At 39.4% G+C, this 15,947-nt stretch overlaps 1 protein-coding gene across 1 annotated transcript; it reads left to right on the top strand.

Annotated features, from left to right (window-relative positions):
- Window positions 1-8,758: 8,758 nt before the first annotated feature.
- On the top strand, window positions 8,759-14,119 carry HEMK2 (HemK methyltransferase 2, ETF1 glutamine and histone H4 lysine). Its single transcript, XM_086764282.1, has 6 exons — window positions 8,759-8,907; window positions 9,916-10,005; window positions 10,640-10,730; window positions 11,614-11,697; window positions 12,793-12,934; window positions 13,957-14,119. The coding sequence occupies exons 1-6, from the start codon at window positions 8,765-8,767 to the stop codon at window positions 14,061-14,063; spliced, it is 657 nt and encodes a 218-aa protein (XP_086620408.1). The 5' UTR covers window positions 8,759-8,764; the 3' UTR covers window positions 14,064-14,119.
- Window positions 14,120-15,947: the final 1,828 nt, after the last annotated feature.

Raw genomic sequence — 15,947 nt, forward strand, 5'->3', positions numbered from 1 at the left:
TCCTTAAAGATGACTCAGTTCAAACTGAATCACTTTGTTTAGTGGGTTTCTCCTGGTACTCCTGGTGCAACCTGCTTCAGTGAGTCAACAGAAAATGACATTTTTTTCTACTAAAGACTTTCAGTAGTCACTCTTAATGTACAGTAACCCCATCAGAATTAAAACTAAGTGCATAATGTTTGAATAACCTGACCAGTTAATAGATCTTACTCTAACTGCCCATTTGTGGACAGCTGCTTTTCACTTTAAGCAAAAGGGTTAGTGTCTTTTTTTGCCCGTTCCTTAAATTGCTTCAGACTGTTGGCTTCATTTATATACTTAGAAAATTAGTTCTATTACTTAATTATATACTGTGAAAAAATATACTTCTTGCCTTTAAGTTTTATGGGTTCCTGAGAACTCACTTGAAGTTTCAATTTCTTCAGTTCATACAATGTAGTTTTCAGCATCACTGCTTTAAAAGCTTCAATCATATTTTATTCTTACTCTTCCCTTCTCTAGTATCTAATCTATTATCCAGAAAATCAGAGTCTTTCCCTGGCTTCAACAGCTTTCCATCATCCATTTACGAGCTTATTTACAAAACCAATACACAATAAATATGATTATATATGTGGATAAAAATACATATATCCATCATTATGTGACATATTTTATGTACATACCATTTTTATATAATGCCATTTTCTATATATGTATGCTTATTACAGTATTTCCAATTTAATTTTCTCTCCTATTCTAACCTAAGCTATTCCTATGCTATCTGTTGCATTAGTTAAAAGAGATTTTAACTGATTTTCCAGGTCAGTGATCAATTTTCTGAAGAGTGACAACAAATTTACTCTGAAATGTATACAGACGAGTACAATTGTTCTGTCTAATTTCTCTACCAACTGTTCATGAACACTAGAGTAGCTATGACTGCTGAAATCAATAAAGTTATAATAACTTAAAATAGGTAAAGATTTAATCTGCTGTATTTATACCTACTCAGATGTCCACAACAAGAAAAGATTGGTGTTTATTATAGTTTTCTGAAACACTGACTAATTTAAATAACCAACTGACTGTAGTGTTGCTGTTTCTCTATACAGTACTGTACAATGTCAGAACTATTTCAGATAATTTGAGCAATTTGTCAACCTGTTTTTATCCTGGATATCAGGATATTCCTTGTTAAACCTTCTCTAAGCCAAAAAGGAAGGTGTTATCTCTGGCTAGCTCACAGACTTTAATGTCCTATCAAATGAGAGGAGAAAGATTTAGCAAACAAAGAGCTTTCTTAGAGATGCAGGGAAAACTGTCCCTCTTGGGATAACTTCTGAATTTATTCAGGCCCTTCTGCTTACCTGTTCAGTAAGTTCTGTTTCACTCCAGTTCCAATGGATTGACACATACAGAAATTATTCATTAGTCATGTTACGAAAATGTACGTTCACGCTAAGTTCTGAAACAGGAGAAGTTTTTCATCCTTTTTAGAATGTGTTTGCTGAATATGTATCCCAGAAGACTTTCTTCTACTGTATACAGCCTTGGGAGAAATGCCCTTTTTCTCCTGCGACACATTGCTCCCTGCAGATATATACATTTCATTAATAATGTAATTAAAAAACAGCAAAAGTCTCTGTATTAGGTATGCATTATTTCTTTGGTAAATTCTTTGCTGTGATCCTCTTGAGCCTGACTGCATTGCAATTTTGCTATTTGTAAGAGATTCCAAATCTACCCCTTACATCCTCCTGTAGATGATGATTCTAGTTAAAAAGATACAAGGAATACAGTTTCTTTTTAGACTACCACAAGTGCTGCTGACAGATTAACATGGTTATCAGGGCAATCCACATTATTTTTAACCTTTTCAAAAAGGTCTCCTGATCTTTTTCTATTGTCAAGAAGGAATATTGCCTTGTGACTGCACATATTTTCCTGTTTTCTCTCTTTCTCTCTGAAAACCATTCAAAGTCTTTGGAGACAAAATAAGAAAGCACACTCAAAACTAGCAGTCATGTTAGAGGCTTCCCTTCAGGATTTGGGCAGGCAGGAAGTAAGGGAATCTCCTATGCTGCTAGTTAGTTTGTCAGAAACCAATGCAATAAAATATTTTTTCAGTCTTATTTTTGTCTAAAAACTAACAGCTTAAAATGGCAAGAAAAAGCAGAAATGCACTGAAAACAGCTGAAGGAGCCAACGAGCCCTCAGGCACATTATTGTAAGTTCTTGGAGAAATAAGACATCATTCCTACCCACTGAAGGAGGCAATCTTGGTAACCCAGTTATAAAAGAAAGTTCCACTACAAATCTGCTGCTTGAGGTGTTGCATTTTAAGACGTAAACGTAAACCAAAGGACTTGATCATTCATGGCTGAAAAATTTCAATTCAATTTCTTTGCATTAGCAGTAGGTTTTTCCTACATTTCTGGCTTACATCCACATAAAACAACTATATATGACTACTTACCTAAACATTCTCTTTCTGCTCAGTTGATTATGGTATTATTCATTTTCTCTCCTGAAGTGTTGAAATACTTTTGTACACTATTAAAAGGTTCCTTGCCTTCTCCCTCAGGTAGCTGCATTTCAATGATGAGTGATGTAATTTCTTCAATAGAATAGTTGGTAATTGGTTTGTTAGATTTAGCATGCACTCTGGGATCTTTTCAAGAAGGGCTATAAACAAGTATCCATCATTCTTACTCTCTATTATGTCATCCCTGGACCTTTCCTTAGCAGGTCTAAAAATTCCACAGCTCTGATTAAACATTACCATGCCATGGTGTATTGAAGCAATGTCATGATGTAAGAGCAAGAATTTTCATCACTCAGTAGGGAAGCAAGAAAGCAAAAAAAAAGATTCAATCTATCTTAGAAATACAAAATAAGTAACAGTGTGTAAAAACCAGCATTGACTCATCTGACAGTATCTATGGAGAACAGGGAGACAAAATGTTTTACTGGAGTATAAATTCCAAGGTCTGGCTTTTAGTATGGCAAGGAAACTCAGTGATACTATTAGAAAGGGAAATATAATTGGGAAATGTGACACTTGGAAAAATAAGTTAATTATCCAAAGACTACAAATGAGTAATTTCCCAGTGTTCTTCACATCAACAGTAGCATAGTTCTTCACTTAATAGTCAGGGAAGCAGTAAGAAGAGGACACTATTTTTGACTTTGCTAAGTAATGGGTATGTTACTTCAAGGATGTCAAGGAAAATAACCTTACGTGAATGACCATGGAAAAATTTAATATAATTAAACAAAGGATAAACAAAAGTAGGTCTGTAACTACAACTCACTGCTCTAAAATTAAAAGCTTTAACAATTAAGAGAATAATTGAATTAAATAAATCAAACTCTCGAAGGGAATCCAGGAGGTGAATGTGAAAGAGGTCTTAATTGCTTCAGGTTAAAAGAGGATGAAAATATTTGACCATGGTTAAAGGTGGAAGCATGGAAATGAATGCATGCAGGAATGGGCTTCAAACCTAACTGGTTAAATAATTATGAATACACAGAGTATTAAAAAGTAATAGGAAAAAAAAAAACACCAATCAGTAAAAAAGCTATGTCTTAGAAGCTAGAAAATACAATGTAAAATAAGAATTGTTAAAATCAATTTGAAATAGTCTTAATGAAGATATTAAAACATAGACCAAAAAGATTTGCATTTGTGTTCAAAATGACAAGAAGGAAAGCAGTCGGACCTCAGTACTGTTAAGCTGGGATAACGATTAAAAACAACAGATGGATGATTATCTTGGCCATGATGGCAAAGGCAGTATATCTTGCTACATTACTGCAGTGTTTTTGAACAAGAAAAACGAAGTGCAGTGAATCAATTTACACTCCCATGCAGCTTTTGGTATGACATTACATGGAAAAGTATGAACTAAGATGGAGATGATGGAATTGCCAGAGGGAACATGAGGTGAACAAGAAACTGAATAAAGTTTAGATAGTCATACATCATACTGAAAAAGGAATAGTATCAGGTTAAAAGTCACTAACAGTGACGTTCTGAAATATCAGTCGTGGGGCTGATTTCACTAAGTGTTTTTATCAATATCCTTGACATCACTCTGATGACAATATGAAGTCAGGAGACATCACACACGGGGAACAAAATTACCAGAATGTGAGCAACAGGCATGCAAAGTGGACTAGTAAAAACAATTAAACAGTACAGAATTTTCACTTTATAGTCAGTTATTTGGAAACCACTGAGGAAAAACAGCTAATCACAAAATAGCAGGAAACCATTTCTGTCAGGAAAATGCAACCATGATCCTGGGATGTACCAGGAAAGTTCCATGAGAGATAATGAAGCAGAAAATTCTGCAAAGCATCAGTAAAACACTACCTGGAGTATTTTGTACAACTCACATTAAGGGTGAAGTCAGACTTGAATCCATACGTGGAAAGTCTAAAAGAGTGGTAAGAGAAATGAAAAGAATGTCTTACAACAGGAAAATTTTAAGAGCACGTCTTATTTAGTCAAGCAAAACAATGGCTGATGAGAGCCTTTATTTGTCTACAAATCCATCAAGAAAAACTATGACAAGAACTGCTTAAGCTTACATACCTGCTAGAAGAGTGAGTATAAAACCTATCACCACCACATTTAGGCTGGGAATTACAAGGTTTCTAATCATTAGAGCACTGAAGGGTTATAATAGCTTTTCATTAGAAATATTGATGGCAAGAAACCTAGCTACTTTTAGGAAGATACTTGCTCAGTTTAAGGAAGAGTTTATATGATGTGGTTGCCTGCTGGACTAGACAGATAAAGAGATTTCTTCCAGACCTCTCTTAGCAGTTTTGCCTTTGCAGTGATCCTGGTACCTCCACTTCCTCAAATGTATCGAAACTGGAGTGAATATTCATGGGTCCAGCACAGGCCTATTCGTCTTCTGGGATGCGGAGAGCCAGACACAGCTATGAAATGTTTAAGAAGTTTACAATGTAGGCCTCTAAAGGTTGACAGGCAGCCAGGAAGTTACAGGTTAAGCATCACCGTATGAGAGGAATGGCACTGAATTCCAAATGGGATAGAGCCATACAGCTTCGTTAGTGTAAACAAATGGTTATGATTCCTGTCAAGAAAAATTTTTCATCTCTATAAAGCCTAGTTTAATAACATGGCACAGGCACCACTGAAAATGGGAATATTAGCTTTCCAACAATTTCCAAAATTGAAACAGAATCTGTTTTGGCAAAAACAGTACAGCTGTCTACCAAGAAAAACAATTTAGGTAGTTATATAAGCAATAAAAATAAATGTTTTATAAAATTCACCCAGAAGGACTTATAAGTATTTAAAAAAGCAATAATAATTAACCAGATTTCATGAAGTATGAAACAGCCAAAAATAACAACCAGTACAGCTGAAGATGGTGAAGTCATTTCTTCTACTGCACTCCAAAGCCTGACCACCTGTAGAGATTAAAAAAATATATCCAAATAATTAATTTGCCGAATATGGACACAGTGCAAAATTCCGTCTCTTAACATGACTTCATTTTGCCAAAGTAATAGAATTTTATGCAAGCTTAATATGTTTTACAAGTACTTGCTCCTCTGGCAAAGAAGCAAATCATGGGAAGTCAGATGAAATGAAGGAACATCTACTGGATTTCCTTTTGCATTTAAAAAACCAGTATTATCTCCAGCCACACTCCTCACTACTGCCCCTGAAGCAGCCTGTCATGGTCCACTGACAATCAAGATAATTTAGGAAAAGCAGACAGGTTAATGTTAACCTCTGTCAGAACCCACCATTCTGACACAAACATGATAATCCCACTCTGCATCAGCCAAGGGATTTCCAGTAAAGGAAACCATTAGTATCTCCTCACAGGCTAAGGTCTCCTTTAGCCTGTATGTGGACACCATCTTCAAAGACAGAGTAATTCCTATCAGAACAGGTTCACAAAAGAGCACGATAAGGACATAAATTAGGAGGCAACAACGGTTAATTTTGTTGGCAAAATTAAGGTTGAGATAGGTTAAGACAACATTTCATATGGGGGAATAAATTAAGAGAGAACAACATTTTAAACTAAAAGGTAATACTAGTACAAGATCAGGTCTATAAATAAATTTACTCTGGAAACTGAAGTTTTCTGAACCTCTGAGTTCCTAGAATTGCTTTACGTGCTAGACAGTGGAGCAAGAAACCTAACCTGGTTTAAGATAAAGCTTGACAGTTTCATTTCTGTGACAGGACAAAAATCATCCTTGAGTTAAAACCTCATCTTTAGATGTCTGAATATTAATCTCTAGGTATCTGATTGCACTGACTTACCTCAAAAGACTGGACATAAAGGACACTTGCTTACTACTGACTGATCATAATTCTTTGCATGTATTTCTGGTATATTAATTATAATTCTCCATAAGTTCTGTTGGCTACTTGAAAAAGCACTGGCTTTGCAGCTAAAGAGTAGCCTGTCAATTTTACTTGGAAATGCTGAAAGTGTGCCACAGCTAAAGGCAGATGTAAGGCAGGATGCTCTAATACGGAATTTTCAGCTAAATCTTGCAGGTACCTGGCTGGTGAGCTAGTGTCCAACACCTGGGTCAGGTAACACCAGTCACCACATCTGCAGTGAGAATGGAATTGTCCCCTACTGTAAGAGTCCTAGTGATTCAGCATTTGCTGCTTTTTTTTTTTTTTTTTTTTATCTCCAGTGTGCAGCCATAGTCCTTTCTCCAAGAGAATTTACCTCAACAAATTTCTTGTTACTGCAAAGACTGAGTATACTGATTACATTGTTTTTTCCTCACATGGGTATGTGGAATAGATGAACTATGAACTTTCAGGACAAAGTATCTACTTCACAGTTCTTTGCAATGGAGAGTAAAGGATGAAACTCCCCCATGAAGGAGGAATTCTCTTTCTGTGTTTTCCTATTTTCCTATACAAAGCTGACCTACAGTGGATGCAGAAAGAAACAGAATAAAGATAGCTTCAAAATTAGTTCGTTGCCTTTATGAGCTATAAGCTGCTCAAAAAATAAGTTCTTCTGTAGGAACAGAAGATACTCTCTGTTCTACAGAGGCCATTTACAGCTGCAAGTGAAAACTGGAAATTGGTTATCTTTCCAGTTTCTTTCATGGTTTAATCCCAGCTGGCAACTAAGCTCCACACAGTTGCTTGGTCATGCCCCCTTGGTGGGGTGGGGGAGAGAATTGGAAGAGTAAAAGTAAGAAAACTCATGGGTCAGGATAAAGACAGTTTAATAAGTAAAGCAAAAGCAAAACAGAAAATTCATTCACTACTTCCCATTGGCAGGCAGGCGTTCAGCCACCTCCAGGAAAGCAGGGCTCCATCACGAGTGACAGTTATTTGGGAAGACAAACACCATAACTCTGAACACTCCCCACTTCCTTCTTCATCCCACAGGTTTTATTACTGAGCCTGACGTCATATGATATGGAACACTCCTTTGGTCAGTTGGGGCCAGCTGTCCTGACTGTGCGCCCTCCCAACTTCTTGTGCACCCCCAGCCCACTCGCTGGTGGGGTGGTGTGAGAAGCAGAAGAGGCCTCAACTCTGTGTAAGCACTGCTCAGCATAATGAAAATATCCTTCTGTTATCAACACTGCTTTCAGCACAGGTCCAAAACATAGCCCCATACTAGCTACTACGAAGAAAATCAACTCTATCCCAGCCAAAACCAGCACATTTCCCCAGTTCCAGAGCCAAAAGTGGAGGGTAGCAAACAAGACACACCTCAAACCTTAAATGTACTAAGGTCAACAAAGATTAATCTACTGGATTAGTCACATTCTTTTCTTTTTTCGTCTTTTGCCAAAACAGATGTTGTTTGAAATTATTATAAAAATAATGTTTTAGGATTCTGGCTTGTTTAACTTCACCTTTTTCCTTCATTGACCTAGGCATTCATCTCACTCTCAGAATTTGAATGTTCAGCGTATTAATAATTAACACAGACTTCTCATGGGAATTAGAACTCATACACCTCTCCCTCCTGTTTTTCATCAGAATTCGTTTGCTCGTTTGTGTTTTGTTGTGTAGAGCAACTTATTAATCTGATATGTACCCTAAAATTTCCCCTTAGTTTTGCAAAGCCTCATTTTTTGTTTGAATTCTGAGTTCACAGGGTTGGACGAAAGGATGCTGTCAAGTGTTGCTGGCAAAGGATCATACAGACACATGCTATCATCACTGGAAAACACAGCTTCATTTGATTATCAATGTCTTTCCCCTGTGTGCTTCAGCTGCAGAACTGCCAGTTAGAAACTTCCTCAGCACCTTTTCCTTTGGCTTCCGGCTAACTTGCTGTGCAAAGGTGGTACTTCTCAGGAGGGAGCAGCAATTCATTTGGGAAGCTGACGCAAAAATAATCAGCGAGAGTAGCAGGCCCCTTCACGGACGGCCAGGTGACGGACTGTGCGGATCACTATGCACACTTTAACGGACTTGGTGAAGATTTTTTAATGCTGGATCAACTGAATCAGTGTGATAAGACCTGGCATTACAACTTCACGGAGAACGGCACTTTCCACCGGAAGCTAACGGCTGAATTTCACCAATGAGGCCAAAATGAAAGACGCCGGCAGCGCGCATTTTCCGCGGCCGTTACACTCGCGGTAGGGGCGGGGCCAAGCCGGCGCCCTCCCATTGGCGGTGTCGGCAGCGCGAGTGCTCCTGCGCACCGCTCCACCGCCCTTGGCCCCGCCCCTTCCCCTGCCGCGCCAGCCGAGACGGATGGGTGTGCCCGCGCATGCGCGGCGCGGGATGTCGGCACCTACGCTGGCTACCCCGCGGTACGGCCACCTGGGGCCGGGCGGGCCCTTCGGGGACGTGTACGAGCCGGCCGAGGACACCTTCCTGCTGCTGGACGCGCTGGAGCAGGACGCCGCCCGCCTGAAGGAGGCTCGGTACGCGCGGCGGGGAACGGCCAGTTGGGGGCGGAGCCAGCACGTGCCGCCGGGGGCGGGGCTAACGGCTCCCCGCTCGGGCCCGGGTGTTTTAAGCGCTGGGGAGAGGCCGCCGGGCCCCGGGGTGCGCCTCGGGTGTCAGGGCCTGGAGGGAGCCGGTGCCCCCCGGGGCTGCCCCCGCGGGCGGGTGGCTGAGGGAAGCGCGGCCAGGCCAGGCCAGGCCAGGCCAGGCCAGGCCAGGGCCGGGCCTGCTCTGCTGTTCTGCTTGGGGGTGGCTCCAGCGTCCGCTCCTTGGCTGCGGGGTGGCGCGGTTGGGGGGCAATTGCGCGAGCAGGTGCGCGGAGGGCCGGTGCGTGTTTTGGTGGCGGCAGCACGTATTCGGGTGTGGGACAGTGTCCGTGGCTCAGCCCTGAGGAAGCTGTCAGAGTTGTGTAGCTGCTGCGGTCGCTGCCCCGTGTCAGTGGGCGTCATCTCTCCACAGCTGCAGTACGTCTGTGTAATTACAGCCGCGGTAGAAGTCACCCAAGGAGTTTATCTGAAGAGGGATTGTTTTGGAATTGCTGGCCGCTGCTTTTTGTCCAGAGCTGGCTGAAACTCTCCTGAGATAGTCTGCATTTGAGTCCTGCTTTTGCTGTGTGACTTCATGGTGATCTTCCATAACCTCTGTTGGAGTTCCATCTTGCAGCAATAAATGTGTAATAAATACTGTGGAAATACAGCCTGTACTGTTGAGACTGTGTAGTTAATGGAAACTTTAGTGTTAGGCAAAGTGTTCCCAAAGTGGCTTGTGATAGCCAGGAGTTGTCTGTATGGGCACACAGTAGACCTGGTAGCCATTATGAAACAGGTGACATAATGTGGGGTTTGAAGGCCATATGATCAGCAAGGATTTCAGCCTGTTTGGAGAAGGGCAGCAGGTTTCATAGCACTGTCTTCGCTAATTCTGCATTTGTTGCAGGTGCTCTTATATGTTACAAATAAAACTAATCCTGAGTTTTCTCTCCTCAGAATTGAGATCTGCCTTGAAATAGGATCTGGATCTGGTGTGGTTTCGACATTTCTAGCTTCTTCCATTATCGGATCCAGTGCACTGTACATGTAAGTGTAACAGCACGTACTTAAACTGTACTGCAGTAATAAGGAATACGTAGCCCTCGCATATATACTTTTTGTTTCCACATTTTAAAAACTATTATTTCCACGAATAAATATTAGCTCAATTCTCCAGATATGGAAATCAAAGCAAAGAGAGCCTAAACTATTTACTTCAGGTTCTGTAACAATTAAGTAGTCGTGCAACTAATCCCATTTTCCCGCTTCTTAGACAAATTGCTAAGTTTACACTTGTATTTGCTGGGTTGAATCCTAAATTTTAGCTTCTGAGTAGTCTTACTGAGGTCTGATGACATAAGATTACTTACCTGGGTGATGGCAGTAACTGAATTTTATTAGAGAGTTGTATGCATATACATTTATGCAGAGCTGGCATTGAAAAGGAAATCCCATACTTCAGCTTTCAGTCATTAAAACTTCCAGTGCAGTGTTGACAGCTTTAGCTGTTGATACATTGTGTGTATTTTATTGGCTTTTTTTTTTTTGCTATTTACTTGCAAAGTAAAGGATACTGGAAAGGATATTTTCATTGAGCATACATAAATTAGTATGTGGTTCACAGAGTTAAACTTCCAGGTACAGTAGCCAGTAATCTACACTTTGTAATATTTTGGTTTAGATGTACAGATATCAACCCGATGGCAGCTTACTGTACACTGGAGACAGCTCTGCTTAACAATGTTCACCTTCAGCCAGTCATTACTGACTTGGTAAGATATATGTTTCCATAATATCTTCTTTATAGTTTTTGTAACTTTTTTAATAACTGGAAAATGTCCATAAAGTCTGGAAGAAACGTGCTCTTAATAAGCACGGATGAAAAAAAGAAAATGACAAAATGCCAAGGTGTTTCTAGAAGAAGGGAAAAACAAACTACTGAAACTCTAAAATTCAAATTTAAGCTTTAAAATTAATTTACTTAATTTCAAAAATGAATTATGTAGATATAGTTTGCAAAATGCTGCACAAGGCAGTGACCTGACATTATCATAGCCCTTCCTCTAATGCTATGCATTTCTTTTTGTTCTTAATTGAATCTTTCTGATTTAGTTAGGAACTGCGTATGTTTTTACCTTTTGTTTCTTATAAAATTTGATATAGAGAAAAGCCTGAGTTTCTCCTCTCTTTAGCAAGATATTTGTTTAAAATACCCTGAATATATATGTTTGTAAAAGATGATTAACACAGGCAACAATAAATGTGATCTAAAAATGGATGAGCAACTGCTCATACTTGAGAACTCAACTGCAGTTGTCACAGATTGGTCATTTTGGGTAACAAATGTTAACCTATAAATTCAAAATTATTATTTTATATTGAACTTAAATTCTGAACTGAGCATGCCTTTCTGTCCGCATATGTGTCTCTTGCTTTTCTACATCCCACACATGACATAGTCTTAAGACTATTGAAATTGTTCTGGTATGCACAGGTATTTCTTCTTGATGCTTCTCTTGCATATAGAAAGTTTAGTGTTCCTGAGTCAGGCTAAAATGCTCGGAATATCCAGCAATATGTAACTGTATTTTTATAAAATGTTTGCATGCTTTGTTTTCCAAAAAATAACAAAAGAATCATCAACTTCATCTGTAGGTCAAAGGACTGTCTCCAAGATTAAATGGGAACGTTGATCTACTGCTATTTAATCCACCGTATGTGGTAACACCTTCTGAAGAGGTAGGAAAAATTTGAAATCCACAATAAAAATGGTATTTCTACATATGAAGCTTGTGACAAAATGTAGCTCTTTTAATTGAGTTTAAGAATAGAACTTACTTAAAACAAAAGTAGTATGTTCATCATGTAGGAAGTAGTCTCGAAGTAGTCTGCAAAGGAATCTGGCGAGGCTGGAACGATGTGCCGAGGTCAATTGTATGAGGTTTAACAAGGCCAAGGGCCAGGCCCTGCACTTTGGTCACAACAAGCCCATGCAATATTACAGGCTTCAAGAAGAGTGGCTGGAAAGCTGCCCAGCAGAATAGGACCTGGGCATACCGGCTGACAGGTGGCTGAATGTGAGTCAGCAGTGTGCCAGGCCAACAGCATTCTGGCTTTTATCAGGAATAGTGTGGCCAGCAGGAGTAGGGAAGTTGTCATGCCCTTGTACATGGCACTGGGGAGGCCGCACCTCAGTTTTAGGCCCCTCACTACAGGGACATTGAGTTGCTGGAGCATGTGCAAAGCAGAGCAACAAAGCTGGTGAAGGGTCTAGAGCACAAGTCTCATGAGGAGAGGCTGAGGGAATGGGGATTGTTTAGTTTGGAGAAAAGGAGGTTGAGGGGAGACCTCATTGCTCTCTACAACTACGTAACCGGAGGTTGTAGGGAGGCAGGTGTTGGTCTCTTCTCCCAAGTAACAAGTGATGGGACAAGAGGAAACAGCCTCAGTTTGCTTCAGGGGAGGTTTGGATATTAGGAAAAATTTATGTACTGAAAGAGTGGTCAAGCGTTGGAACAGGCTGCCCAGGGAAGTAGTGGAGTCACTGTCCCTGGAGGTGCTAAAACAATGTGTAGACATGGCACTGCAGGACATGGTTTAGGAGGCATGGTGGTGTTGGGTTGGTGGTTGGACTTGATGATCTTAGAGGTCTCTTCCAACTGTTATGATTCCATGGAGAAATTTTGCTGCATAAACAAATCTGCTGAATCAAAGTTGTCAGATTTCTAATGACAGACACCTAAAAGTAGAGATTATGATGATGTTTCTTTTATAAGTACCACTGACACTTCTATCATTCTGTACTAAGAAAATATTTGCTTTCATTCTTCCTAGGTGGAAAGCCAAGGAATAGAGGCATCCTGGGCTGGTGGCAAGAAGGGTAGAGAAGTAATGGATAGAGTTTTTCCATTGGTACCAGACCTACTTTCACCAGGAGGATTATTCTACTTGGTTACAATTAAAGAAAATAATCCAGGTCATCACTTTCCTTGGACCTTTAAATGTACCAAACCAGATTTAACACTGTATTAATCAAAATCTTGATCACAGCAATGCTCTGTAGGTTATCAGACTTCAGTAAAGAAGAGAAAGTAGTACATAACATCAGCTGAATCTAGCATGTGGTGATAGCAACTAATTTAAGATTGATAGTGTGCAGTGAAATTCACATAGGTGTTCTACGTCATTTTTTTTTAGAAGTGCTACAGCCAGCTAGAGTGTATCTGCATGCATGCATGCATGGACTCTTGTGATTCTTATCTTTCAAGTTTGTGTGGGTGTCTAGTCTACAGAGGGATTTTAACATAACCTTCTGCCTCTTGGAATCCTTTTTCTGAATTCATGCCATGTGCATTCAATGTATGGTGAGCTAGACCAAAAATATAAACAAAATTACCACAGCTAAGAACCTCTCTAGGCTAGTTTGGAAAATGGTAATATGTACATCCTGAGCCCAGCAGCTCTGCAGGATTTCAGTTCCAAGTCTGAAAGGTGACTGTAAATCTTCTAAACTAAGTAACAAAGCCAGGCCAACCCTTTTTCCATTAAAGAAAATGGCACTGTAAAATTAAAAGGCAGAAGCCTTTAGTTGGAAATGCGAGGTCCTTCACTTTAACTTGCATAGAGAAAAGATTCAGACTTGCTCCTTCTGATCTAATGTTTAATGGCTATACATTATCAAGTAGTTTCAAGAAGAAAGACTTCTTTCACACCTGATTGATTAGGCAGCTTTTGGGAGAAAGTGCTACAAATTAGCTTAATAATTGAATTGTTCATTGCTATTAATAATACCAAAATACAGAACTTCAGTTAGTAAATTGTAAACTTTATTTGTTCTTGGTGGAAGACTACTTTACATAAAAATTACTATCTGAAAGAGTAAGGGGACATAGTTTATAATATTTGCTTTACAGCTTATGTTTGGTAGATACATTAGCACTGCCTCTTATAGCTGATTTCTATATAAACTCAGTTCTAACACTGCACTTTCAATTACAGATGAAATTCTGGAAACAATGAAGAAGTTTGGCTTAGAAGGCACACGTGTACTTTCGAGGCAAGCAGGACAAGAGATGCTTACTATTCTCAAATTTAGGAAGTCTTGATAACTGCTCTTAACCTTCCACATACCAGGCATGCAGAAAGCTGGACACAGTACTGAAACTGATTTTGACCTTCTTAATTGTGTATCCTCACTTCCTGATTATTGCAGTGAAACTAATCAACACTATTTATTTTTATAATGGATGTTTACCAGCTATTATCTGTTGTCAAAGGTACAGTTGTCCTCTGGCTATCTGCAGACAGTTGTGGGGAACTGTGAAATACCCTACCTTGTTGCATTTGCTCGTAAGCACTAAAGACTTTCCTGTATAAATAGATATTTGTATATTTGTCATTGTGGCTTATTAAAATAATGTACTTTTTATAATTCTTGTCTTAAGAGCTAGTTTATACTTATGCTGGGTTTAAATCAATACTTTGAATCAGTATTACTCAATTTGTTGTAGTATCAGGCACTCCTACAGGTCTAAGGCACAATTACTGAGGTTTTTTTTCTATAGTAGGGAAACAGTGTACCTCTGATCAGAAAGATACAGTAAGTGTATCTCAAGAGCTGGGACAAAGGCAAGATATTACTCTCCTGAAGTCTTCTGGGTAAAAAGATTGCGGTGATTATGCTCCATTTTATGCCTTATTTACAAGGAAGATACTACTATGGAGATGTAGATCAGATGAAGAGTTCTCATGCATGAGAAAGTATTAAGGGGGAAAAAAAGCATATGCTATTAAAAAGGCTAGGTAGCTGAAAACAATGACTGTAAGTAGATAAATGGAACAGAAGTCCTCTCTCCAAATAACTGTCCAGAATAGGAAGCTGGCCCTGATGAAGAGCTTCCCTCTGCAGTTTCCTCCCCTTCCTGGTGCCCAGAGAAGGTTCAATTACTGCATTGTCCTTGTGTGCTGTGTGGTGGGCACAGTTCTGCGAGGAAGATTTTTTGCACACGTGCAGCACAAAGGTCTGTCTAGAAGAATGCTTTCAGAGAAACTGACCTTTAAGGGTTTGTGTCAACAGAAACTTTAAGTGATGTTATGATAAAACCTGAGCTAGCTCTTATGGGGACTAAGGTCCAAGGCTTTTTTTTTTTTTGTTTGTAGGATGCTGAGGTACTAAAAAGATTATTCCATTTAAGACTTCAGAACTAAAGTTAAGACGCTGTACTTACCCAGCTTGTACAAACATTAAAAGTTCTTCCATGTTTTTATCTGACCACCCAAAAAACTTCTCTGGGAGACTTAAAAAAAAAAAAAAAAGGAGGTTTTTGGACAGGCACAATAACATGTAAGAAGGGTAGGTACTGTTTGCAGAAATACATGACTGCAAACCCAGCTAGACCACTTGAGGTGTTTTACCACAATGGAATATGAGAAACTGCTTTTGACTGATACAGGTCAAAAGTCAACTTATGGTGGTCTAGCATAAAAGTTGTTCCTTGTACCATCCTGAAGAAAACACAAAAAGGATTGGATAGCAGGAAGCGTGCAGTGGTGATTATTTTACATGTTAAGAGTCACCATTCCCCAGCTTAGAAGACTACTGAAGAGCAACACTAATTCAACAATTCATACACAGCTCATACATCCCCTTCAGTAACTTTTCCATCTATTTGTTTTTATATAGATAAACATGAATGTGAACAAAGTTGAGAAACTGAGAGGAAACCCTGTGGCCATCTATGAAAAAATGTTTCCACAGTTTTCCAGTGAAGAATTTAAGCAAAGTATTGTTCTTGCAGCTTGCCAGCTAATCAGTTCTGAGAAGTCATATTTCAATTCAACTGCCTCCTACTTGTAGAACCAAAAAGATGGCAGACGCTTTGAAAAGCCACACTGTTTTGGTTCAGTTTTCCCTTACAAAACTGTAAGGGGAGGAGGTTTTATGCTCAGTAATTTTGCTTTTTATGTAGAGTCCTGGGTTTTGAGGTTAT

This window comes from Chlamydotis macqueenii, chromosome 1, assembly GCF_036417535.1.
Source record: "Chlamydotis macqueenii isolate bChlMac1 chromosome 1, bChlMac1.mat, whole genome shotgun sequence".
NCBI lineage: Eukaryota > Metazoa > Chordata > Aves > Otidiformes > Otididae > Chlamydotis > Chlamydotis macqueenii.